We start from the raw sequence: 11,925 nt of genomic DNA, 5'->3' as shown, positions 1-11,925 counted from the left end.
ACTGTGGATGAAGATTCACTGCACTCATTGGAATGTTTGCTTCTGATCAGCTGTTTACATTTTCATCTCTCATATTTAATGATTATTTTTGGAAACAGCAATCAGTATTTATTGACAGAGATTCCATTTAGTACAAAAATAAACTATTATGGTGATATTAAACACTATCATGAAGGCTACTTAAGTACATTAACTGGGTTCAAGATTCAGGCAACTGCACAGCAGCTGATAAACTAAACATCGTTAACAGTTTATATGCTTGTTTCCACATAATTATTGGACATACATTAAAGAAAGTATGTAAAGTATTGTATTTTTTCACCAGCTTCATGTTGTAGCACAAGATCAACAATTAAACAAATATGTTAAGTACCAGTTAGCTTGACCAATAAATAAACCATTCCTTCTTAAATTGAAAATTAAATCTATTTTTCTTTTAGACAACTTATTTGTGAAGATGCAGTTATTAAAAACAACATATCTGATTTGTTTTATTATGGAACTTTAGTTTTGACAATTCCCTTAACAGCATAAAGAAAAAATAGTCTTTACAAATAAAACTGAATATCTAATAGTTTATTACTCTCTGTATTTGTTAAGAAAACTTCTAAATTCTGATACTTTTGTAAATGCAACATAGTCTTCTAGGTTACAAGCACCAGGTCGACTGTGACCTCCAATCATACTAACAATTCCCTGCACAAAATAAAGCTTGCTTGAAGGCGATAAGGGATTGAGTTCATGTACGAAGGTGAGCCCTCCACCAGTGTCTCCACTACATGCAGTTGTCCCTGCAAATAAGCAACAGGTTCATTAACTTGTACACAACAAGGTCATCAAGATCGAAATTTCTATAACAAAACATCATCTTACTGTAGCTCTCTCTGAACTTCTGTAAAGGACAGATTGTTAATTGTGAAATAGAGGAAGCATTGAGTGCCAGACAAACATGTTGAAAAAGAACAGCTATATATTATTAGTTATTGGACTAAGTATTTTGTCAAACATAGACAAAACACTCACACATGCATAAAACACAAAGACAAACATGACAGTTGTCATTTACAGGTGCTATGCCCTGACTGCGATAGTGTCTGAGGTGAGCAGCAATCTTTTCTGCGATGATCAGTGGGGGGTACAGAAGAGGTATTTGGTGAGTATGTGCGGGGAAAGCTGAGTAGGATGGGGAAAGATCTAGTGCTGCTTGTGGAAGTGTGCAGGGGCATGCTAGGGATGCAATGGTGTTCTCAGCATACTCAACAACACCCCATGCAGAATATTGCACAGTGGTTGCAGCAAAGTTGATGGATCAAGTGTCTGCTTTGTCAGGTAGCCTGCCTTTAATGGGTAGGAGATTCCCATAACAGGACAGGAACTGGCATTTATGAGATGGGCCATGCCTTACATCTACATTTACTGCACAGATATGAGCAAGGAGTTGGAAGCAGGGGTGAAACAGGCTCACACAAGGATAATGTGTAGGTTTGGTAGGTGGAGAACCACCACTGTGGGAGGGGTGGGGTGGATAGTGGAGAGGATATTTCTCATTCCAGGGAAAGACAAGAGGTAATCAAAATATTTGGCAGAAAAAGTGATTCAGTTGCTCGAGTCCTGGGTGGTACTAGGTAGACCTAAATGCAATGCTTACCTGCATCCTCTCACTACCACCTAATCCAGTCCTGTAATGGCCATCTCCTACTCCATCAAAGGCAGGGCCACCTGTGAAAGAATCCACATGACCTAGCAACTTAGCTGCAACCACTGTGCAACATTCTACACGGACATGACAATTAACAACAAGCTGTCTGTCCACATGATCGGCCACTACCAAACTGTGGCCAAGAGATAGATGGTTCACCCAGGTGAAGAGCATGCTGTACAACACAATGTGTTGGAGTCCAATGACTGCTTTACAGCCTGTCACATCTCGATTCTTCCTTCCACAACAGATTTTCTAAGCTGTGTGGGTGGAACCCTCCTTATGATATATCCTCCATTCCTGTATGCCCCTGGCCTCCACCTATGCTAGTCCCTGTGCTACACCTGCCAATACGGTCAGACCTGCATATGCCTTCTATCTCTCCAGCAGACCTGCATAGTCCTTTCCCCTTCTGTGCTTCCCTCCTCTCCCCTATTTCCCCTTAACACAGCCACCCAATTATGCAACTAACACCCCACCATCTTATCCCCACACTCCATCATCCTATCCCCATCACGCCACTGCACGCTCCCACAGGCAGCAATAGCATCTACCTCATCTCCACCCTGCTATCCTGCCCTCTCCACTCCATGCCTCTTCTGTAACCCTTCTACTCGCCCTAGCAAAGACCGCTGTGCATCCCAGGTGCTGTTGCAGTCAAGTAATAGCACCCAGATCCTACAGAGCCCATGTGTGTGTTTCCAAATGTGAATGGGTGTGTGTTTTGTCTATGTCTGATGAAGGACAATAGTGAATAACTATGAATCTTGTTCAATGGACCTATCTGCCACTCAGTGCTTCCTATGCGGTGAGTAGTAATCCATCCTTTTAATATTGTTATTCTATCCTGGCTTTTCCATTGCTTTGTTTCTCTCACAATTTATTAATAAATAATTCTTAAATAATTGAATCAGTGCCACTTACTGATACAATGATTAATGTTTGAAATTAATACTAACTTAATGTACTTTAATATTGGACATTGAGTCTTACTTCCAAAAACTAACATCTTAAAGAAGAGTGTTGTCTATATGTGAATAATGTCATCAAAAATTTTGCAAGTTATCCAAATGGAATAGTAAGGGAGCTAAGCAGTGTGTGGGAAATGTGTTAGACTGTCACTAAACTCAAGGAAACATGTATTAAGTAACAACAACAACAACAACAACAACAGGAACTTTCGTACACAGAACTATCTGTCAGAAGGAAAATAATGGCCTAGTTAGCATCAATAGAGGCATTTTCCAGGGTGACTCATTGTCCCCACTGCTAATCATCATCACCTTTATTCCACTGTCAACCATCTCCTACAAAACAAACCTGGGCTATCAGACAGGGAGAAATTCTCTGAAAATATCCCACCTGCTGTACCTGGATGATCTGAAGCTCTGTGGAAAATTGAAAATGAAATCCAGGCTGACCTCTGAATCTTTTTCAGTCACATCAGAATGGAATTCAGCTTCGAATAAAGTGTCACACTGGTACTAAAGAAGATGAAAATCTCAGAAAACAAAGATGTCACAATGCTAAAGGGGTAAACCAACAAGTGTCATCAGATAGGAGGCAGCAAATAGCTAGGTATTAGAAGCTGGACAACATTAAGCATGAGTAATCAAAAAATGTGGTTAGCAACTTGTACACCCAAATGGGGTCAGAAAAATTTTGAAAAGTAAACCAGATGGCACCATACGGTCAAGGCACACAATGCCTGGGCAATACTCATCATCAGGCACACTGCCAATATTGTGAACTGGACTCAAGTACAGGTGGTTACTGTGGACAGGAAAATAAGAGATCTCATGAAAATTGACTACACTCTCCATTCCTGCTGTGAAATTACAGTCTGTACTTGCCCAGAAAAGCTGCTGGGGGAGGACTCTTGACAGTGAGACAGACACAGAAAGAAGAGAACGAGGAATAGCACCCCGTATCATGCCTTTGTTAAGTCAGATGATAGTGAGCAGGTTGATACAATGAGTTATGGTTGTAGCATGATAGCTGTGTGCTCTCATACAGCAGCAGTGCTTCACAAAAAGAGCACTTGCATCCTGGGATTCCCATTTGAGTTCATGAACCATGTCTGTAATACATACATGCTGGTTGAAACTACTGGCAGCAAATTGAGCAGTGCGCCTCTGAATTGCTTGAATGTCTTCCTTTAATCTGACCTGGTGAGGATCCCAAATACTAACACTACTCAAGCGTGGGTTGCATTAGTGTTTTATATGCCATCTCCTTTATAGATGAGCTACACATTCTCAAAAGTTCTCCCAATAAGATAAAGTTGAACATTTGCCTTCAAAACTACCAAACTAACATGCTCATTCCATTTCGTATCCATCTGCATCGTTATGCCTAGATATTTAATTGAGTGACTGTGTCAAGCAGCACACTTCTAATGAAATTATAAAATTGTTCATTTTACTCATCCACATTAACTCCCACATTAACTCACAGTTTTTCACATGTGCAGCACACTGTCTTTCATCACACCAACTAGAAATCCTATGTAAGCTACCTTATAACCTTCTACAGTCACTCAGTGATGAAATCTTCCCGTACACCACAGGTTCATCAGCAAACAGCCATGAGCTGCTGCTCACCCTGTCATTCAGATCATTTGTGTATATAGAGAATAAGAATGACACTGTTGCCCTCCCTGAGGCACTCCTGATGATATCCTTGTGTCTGATGCTCTGATAAACACTTGCCATCAAGGATAATGTACTGGGTTCTATTAATTAAAAAGTCTTTCAGCACCTAACATATCTGAGAACCTAATCTGTATGCACAGACCATTGTCAATAGCCTGCATTATGGTACCATGTCAAACACTTTCAGGAAATCTAGTTATATGGAATATGCCTGTCACCCTCCATATGTGATACATTCTAAATCTGTGTAGATTTATGGACAACTATTGACAGCTTGAGCTGTGACAGAAAGATTCCTCAGACTAATTAAAAAAATTCTCAACATATTGGCACAAATGAGCCATGGAAACTTTGTCATCTTCTGGCGACCAGGAACTAATCAGACCACAAAAAGTTGTCAATAGTGAACATGCCCCTGGGGGATATCCAAGTTCAGATAGATCGAATGCTACAATATAATACATCACACATCACATTTGTGGATGAAAAAATGGGTGGATCACTGACACTGCCATCCCATGTGATAGAAAAATCAGTTAGAAACAACTTGAAATCCTCGACAGATATGAGTGCTCAAAAATCGAACTACAACAACTGATGAATTCTAGGAAAGTTGCCCTGGTGGGTCTCATCACACTGGGAGCAGTGCCTAAAGATCTCAGTGGGCACTCAGAAACAATTGTATAGATAAAATATTCATCTGCCAGTAACAAAAAGCCATGTTACTGGGCTCCACATGAATTAACTGCTGATGAATAAAAATATGAAATCAAGCATTCTGAACTCATTACTATCATAAACAACAAGTATAATAATAATAATATCCATGAAGCCACCACACTGCCATAGCAAGGGGAGTGATGGTGGACTGGGAGGTCCTCACCTGCTGAACAGAGAACGCCAACTACAGCCAGATATCAGGCTTTCTCTGAGGCTTACAGTCTTGACAGTATTTTGGCTAGTGTAGAACATCACTGGCCCTAACCTCCAGTTTTCAACTTCCACAAGCACAGAGGGAAGTTCAGCAGCAGCAGCTACTACCTCAGGCAGTAACTGATCCACTGTCATCTTGAATGGCGCAAAAAGACTTTTGGATTCTGGGCAACTTGCAATGAAATGCTTGAAGCTATTGGTCCAGTAAATACTGGACACAGACACTGAAACTCTTTTGCTACTTATGAAGAATAGTCTCTTCTTGAGACTGACAAAGTGAAAAGAGCGACTAACGCCTCGTCCCGATATCAGATACTGACTTTGGCAATTTGAAAAATGAGATGATTTGTGGACCATCATTGCTCTGAGTCATGAGGTTGTAGAGTCTTCAGAGGCTAGACTGGTAAATGTGTAGTAAAAACTGGCCCACACTTAAGAAGATTTATTGTCATCAGTTAGAGATTGCATTCAGTTATGTACTTCACCTCTTCTACTCTTCCTTATAAGAATGCAAACAGAGTTTACACAATAATGGAAGTATGTGTGTCATTTGGTCAGGTAAATAAGAACCCAGAAGGAACAGACACATTCTGGGAGGAGCTGAAACATATCCTCACAACAAACACACCATCATTTGGCATGGGGATTTCAATGCACAGTTTGATGAGGAAAGAAAATATCAGAGGATTATTGGAAATTGCCCAGCTCACAGGAGAATCAACTGCAATCAAGAGAGACTAGTGGAGCTATGCAGAGCATTCAATCTGTTTTAGAGTCAACTGTTTTCAAACACCTGCCCAGAAAAAGACAACTTTGACATCTCCATCTCCATGTATTCCAAACTGAGCATGTCACCGCTGCACAGAGGGCACAGGCAACATGAGATATGAAATGTAAAGGTTCTTAGTAATGTCAACCTAAACTTGAACCACTACCTTCTAAAGATCAAAGTTAGACTACTTCCAAGAAATACCTAGAAGATTACTTCTCCAAAAAGCTATAAGTTTGACGCAGACAAGCCGAGGAGAAACCAAGAATTAACTACAAATTGCAAACGTTAAATGTGGTTCTGAGAACATCTACATGCGGCTATAGTCAGAGCATCTGAGGAGGCTAGCCACTCATGAAATCAAGAACGCATGCCTGGTGGGATAAATAATGTGATTCAGCAGTACTGTTAAGACAGGTTCCTCAGCAGAAAAAGAACTGTAATAAAAATGAAGTGAACAGGGTCACCTTCATACACACAAGAAAATCTTTAACAAGAACTGCCTGAAGGGTGATATGCACATTTGATAAAAATTAGTTGGTAAAGATTGAGCAAGTTCCACACAAAAAATAGTGCACATAGTGTCTGTAAAACATTTGAGCACAATCTGAGCAAATGTGAGCTCCTGAGCCTCCAGTTCAAAGATTCCAGAGGGAAACTTGCCCACAGTGAGAATGATAATTTCCAGATTCTAGTAAGTCATATTGAATGTCTCTTCACCTGCAAGGCTCCTGAGACTGCATTCATTTATAAAAACAATTCAGACATCCACGCATATTCATCTCAACTCATGAAGGAACAAATCAGGAAGATCACCCAACCTCCAAAGGACACAAGTCACCATGCAAACATCTAATTAGTGCTAAACTCTGGAAACATGCAGGGAAGAAGGCAATCAAAAACTTGCTGCAATTATTCAGCAGATCTGGAAAAGTAAAGGACTTCCAAGTGAATGCACCTGTGCCATAATTCATCTGCTACATAAAAAAGGGGACAGAAGAGACGTAGACAACTACTGTGGCATCTCCCTCCTGCTAGCAACCTACAAGATCTTCTCAAATGCTCAATAGAATAGAGTTGAACAACAAACTAATTCATAATTTCCAGAATACCTAGAAGATTTCAGAAGAGGAAAGTCTTGTATACAGCAGATAACAAATCTGAAGACAATATTTTCATACATGAAACTGATGAACAACTAATATGTGGTGACCTTTGTTGATTTCAGGAAGGCATAAGACTGAACTGATCAAACCAGCCTATCTCAAATCCTTGAATAGTTTGGCTTAGGTAACAACACAAAAGCAGTTATGCAGTGAACCCTGGCCAACACCACTTCCAAAGTGAAGTTCTGCTTTTGAAATCAGGGTGAGAGTAGGACAAGGAGATCAACAATCATCTCTTCTCACCAACTCTGTTTTTGGAAAGGTCGTACAAGACTGGTGAAATGAAATGAGCATTTCAGGAGTAGGGATATGGCTAGACTACAAGTACACAAATCTTTCATTTGAGTGTCCAGCCTTTGAGATAATTCAGTGATCTGTCCATACTACACACCACAAGCAACTGAAGAACAGGCAGTAAAGGCTGTGCTTCACACCTATTTTGAGAAGATGCACACTATGAAAAAAGTAAAACCAGTACCAACAGAGCTGGAAATTGGACTAAAAAAAATAAGCAGACAGATTAATTTTAAATAAGTAGGTGAATGGGTAGAGTCTAACCTATCAAAGAAATAAGAACCTGTGTCACCCATAAAAAAAATGGAAATGGACAACCAGTTAACTAATGGCATTTGCAACAAGAGACTGATGTCCTTAAATGGCAAAATTAGACAATATTGCACTCTTATTTGACCAGAGGCTCTATAGGTGGCAGAAACTTTTACAATGAACAAGAAAGGACTAATGGAGAAATGTGAGGCCAAAGAAATATATTTTTGAGAAAAATTTTGGGTCTCTTCAAAGAAGCAGCAAGTATGGAAGGCACCACAACTGTGAATTATATAAGCAGGCAGAGAAGATAAGTGATATGATTCATAAAAAGAAGATTGCTTTTTAGTCCCTATACTACAAATGATCCAAGGAAGTATATCTAAAAGGATACTAACCTACTTTCAACAAGAGAAAATGAAATTAGCACACTTCACAGAAGTTGAAAAGATGTACGACTGCTGGCAGTATGATCTACTTAAAGAAAGAACTATGAACATACAAATATGTTAGGAAAGTTCTGGCAGAATGTACATAATATAGGTGTAATGGTGACTAAACACAGAATAGCAGAGGTGTTGAGCCATTGACAGGCATTCACAAATGAAAGAGAGAACCTATTGGCTTTGGAATAAATCTTTAGTTGAGTTAGAGTACACACACACACACACACACACACACACACACACACACACACACACACACACACACACACACACTCCTACATTGTGCCGGGATTGCTTTTTGGCAGGTGGACTAGGATGGGATGAGAGTTATGTTGGGTGGGGTGGATGGACGGAGGGAGTAGCAGGAGGCACGAAGAAAGAATGAGCTTGCAGCTGAGAGAGTGGCAGCAGATTTGGTCAAGTATGCAGGAGAAACAGTTTTGGCAGATGCATGAGCTAGGTATGTGAGATACTGGACTGGAACTTCTGAGGTTCAGCACATGATGAAGATGATGTGGAGCATGGATTTTGGGGCACAGACAGAAGAAGGCAAAACTTTTGGGTAAGGTAACCCAGATCTAAGCAAAGAAGGGAAGGCAGAAAGGTGGAAGGAGTATATAGAGGGTTTATACAAGGGCGATGTACTAGAGGACAATATTATGGAAATGGAAGAGGATGTAGATGAAGACGAAATGGGAGATAAGATACTGCGTGATGAGTTTGACAGAGCACTGAAAGACCTGAGTCGAAACAAGGCCCCGGGAGTCGACAACATTCCATTAGAACTACTGATGGCCTTGGGAGAGCCAGTCATGACAAAACTCCACCATCTGGTGGGCAAGATGTATGAAATAGGTGAAATACCCTCAGACTTCAAGAAGAATATAATAATTCCAATCCCAAAGAAAGCAGGTGTTGACAGATATGAAAATTACCGAACTATCAGCTTAATAAGTCACAGCTGCAAAATACTAACGTGAATTCTTTACAGACGAATGGAAAAACTGGTAGAAGCGGACCTTGGGGAAGATCAGTTTGGATTCCGTAGAAATTTTGGAACACGTAAGGCAATACTAACCTTACGACTTATCTTAGAAGAAAGATTAAGAAAAGGCAAACCTACATTTCTAGCATTTGTAGACTTAGAGAAAGCTTTTGACAATGTTAACTGGAGTACTCTCTTTCAAATTCTGAAGGTGGCAGGGGTAAAATACAGGGAGCGAAAGGCTATTTACAATTTGTACAGAAACCAGATGGCAGTTATAAGAGTTGAGGGGCATGAAATGGAAGCAGTGGTTGGGAAAGGAGTGAGACAGGGTTGTAGCCTCTCCCCGATGTTATTCAATCTGTATGTTGAGCAAGCAGTAAAGGAAACAAAAGAAAAATTTGGAGTAGGTATTAAAATTCATGGAGAAGAAGTAAAAACTTTGAGGTTCGCCGATGACATTGTAATTCTGTCAGAGACAGCAAAGGACTTGGAAGAGCAATTGAACGGAATGGACAGTGTCTTGAAAGGAGGATATAAGATGAACATCAACAAAAGCAAAATGAGGATAATGGAATATAGTCAAATTAAATCGGGTGATGCTGAGGGAATTAGATTAGGAAATGAGACACTTAAAGCAGTAAAGGATATTTGCTATTTAGGGAGTAAAATAACTGATGATGGTCGAAGTAGAGGGGATATAAAATGTAGACTGGCAATGGCAAGGAAAGCGTTTCTGAAGAAGAGAAATTTGTTAACATCGAGTATAGATTTAAGTGTCAGGAAGTCGTTTATGAAAGTATTTGTATGGAGTGTAGCCATGTATGGAAGTGAAACATGGACGATAACTAGTTTGGGCAAGAAGAGAATAGAAGCTTTCAAAATGTGGTGCTACAGAAGAATGCTGAAGATAAGGTGGGTAGATCACGTAACTAAAGAGGAGGTATTGAATAGGATTGGGGAGAAGAGAAGTTTGTGGCACAACTTGACTAGAAGAAGGGATTGGTTGGTAGGACATGTTTTGAGGCATCAAGGGATCACAAATTTAGCATTGGAGGGCAGCGTGGAGGGTAAAAATCGTAGAGGGAGACCAAGAGATGAATACACTAAGCAGATTCAGAAGGATGTAGGTTGCAGTAGGTACTGGGAGATGAAGAAGCTTGCACAGGATAGAGTAATATAAGGAGCTGCATCAAACCACTCTCAGGACTGAAGACCACAACAACAAGGGTGTGGTGACAATTTTCTAGAGGAGGCTGAGACCAGGAGGGTTACAGGAGCAATGGATGTGTTTCAAGGACAACTCACATGTGCTCTGTTCAGAAAAGCTGGTGCTGGAGGTAGGATCCAGATGGCCCAGGCTGTGAAAAAGCCACTGAACTTAAGCATGTTATACTCAGCTTTATTTTAGCATGTTATGCTCAGCTTTATATTGTGCCACTGGTTGTCATCTTTGTTTTTCGTGACAGCTTGGGGTTGACCAATCATTCCCTGGTTGGTTGTTGTACTGACATAATAATCTATTGAGTGACTGTCGAAATGTTGGCATGTGACATGGCTGCTTCCGCAGATGGCCCTGCCTCTCTCGGGATAGGATTGGTCTATGACAGAACTGGTGGAGTAAGAAGTGCTGGGTGAATGGATTGGGCAGGTCTTGCACCTGGGTATTCCACAGAGGTATGGCCTTTGTGGCAATTATTTGGGAATGGGACTAGCATAAGGATGGAGTAGGATGTTGTGGAGGTTGGCTGGGCACCGGAAGATCACTTCAAGAGGGATGAAAAGGATATTGAGTAGGATGTCTCTCATTTAAGGGTATGATGATAGAAAAAGCCCTGGAAAAAGATAGGATGGTTCAGTTGTTTGAATCAGGGTAATACTGGGTTGTGAGAGGGTGTATCTTTTGTAGGTAATTCTCAGGAGAGGTGAGAGGATTAGGGGTGTGTGAGGATATGGTACGGGAAATCTTTTTGTGGACTATGTTTGTGGGGTAGTGCCTGTCTGTGAAGGCGTCTGTGAGACCTTCAGCACACTGTGAAAGTGAATATGCGTCTCGGGGAACCACACTGTATGGTAGCAGTTTTTTGGTGTAGAAAGGATGTCAGCTGTTAAAATGCAGGTACTGTGGGTTAGTGTGGTTAGTGTGTTTATATGAACAGAAGGAGACATCAGGGGGAGTTTAATGTACAGGGAAATGGCATGTTCAGTTGTGGAGGACCAGGTGAAGTGGAAGGGAGACAGTGGGTTGTGTAGGTATGAGGACAGGGCATCTTTGCCCAGAATCCACATCATTAAAATATCATCAATGAACTTGAACCACACAATGGGTCTGGAGTGTTGGAAGTTTCCTCTATATAGCCCATAAAAAGGATGCCATACTGATGCTCATGGCTGTGGCAAAGATTTGCTTATTTACTTTGTGCCAAAGGACAAGCAGTCGTGTTTGGGGATACAGTTTGGAGTCTGAAGGATATTGGAAGTGGTAGTCTGCCATAACAGCAAGACCATACTCATCTCAGATGTTGGTGTGCAGGGAGTTGGCCTCAACAGTGATAAGTAAGGTCCAGGGTGATAAAGAGAACTGTAAAGATAGTGGTTGGTATCCTACATATGAAGGGCTATGTTTTGGACAATAGGTTTGAGGTGTTGGTCAACATGGAAATTCTTTCTGTAGGAGCATAATATCCAGCTAAAATGGAGCATCCAAGATTGTTGAGTTTGTGGATT

The 11,925-nt window shown here is 40.8% G+C and overlaps 1 protein-coding gene across 1 annotated transcript in view; it reads right to left on the bottom strand.

Moving 5' to 3' along the window:
- Positions 1–508: 508 nt before the first annotated feature.
- LOC124805450 overlaps positions 509–11,925 on the bottom strand; it is a 34,389-nt gene continuing 22,972 nt past the window's right edge. The window contains exon 4 of the mRNA XM_047266012.1: positions 509–791. Within this exon, the coding sequence (XP_047121968.1) occupies positions 580–791 (212 nt within the window). The 3' untranslated portion in view covers positions 509–579. The remainder of the gene's footprint in view (positions 792–11,925) is intronic.

This window comes from Schistocerca piceifrons, chromosome 7 (genome assembly GCF_021461385.2).
Source record: "Schistocerca piceifrons isolate TAMUIC-IGC-003096 chromosome 7, iqSchPice1.1, whole genome shotgun sequence".
Classification (NCBI taxonomy): Eukaryota; Metazoa; Arthropoda; class Insecta; order Orthoptera; family Acrididae; genus Schistocerca; species Schistocerca piceifrons.
This window is presented reverse-complemented; position numbering and strand designations above follow the sequence as displayed.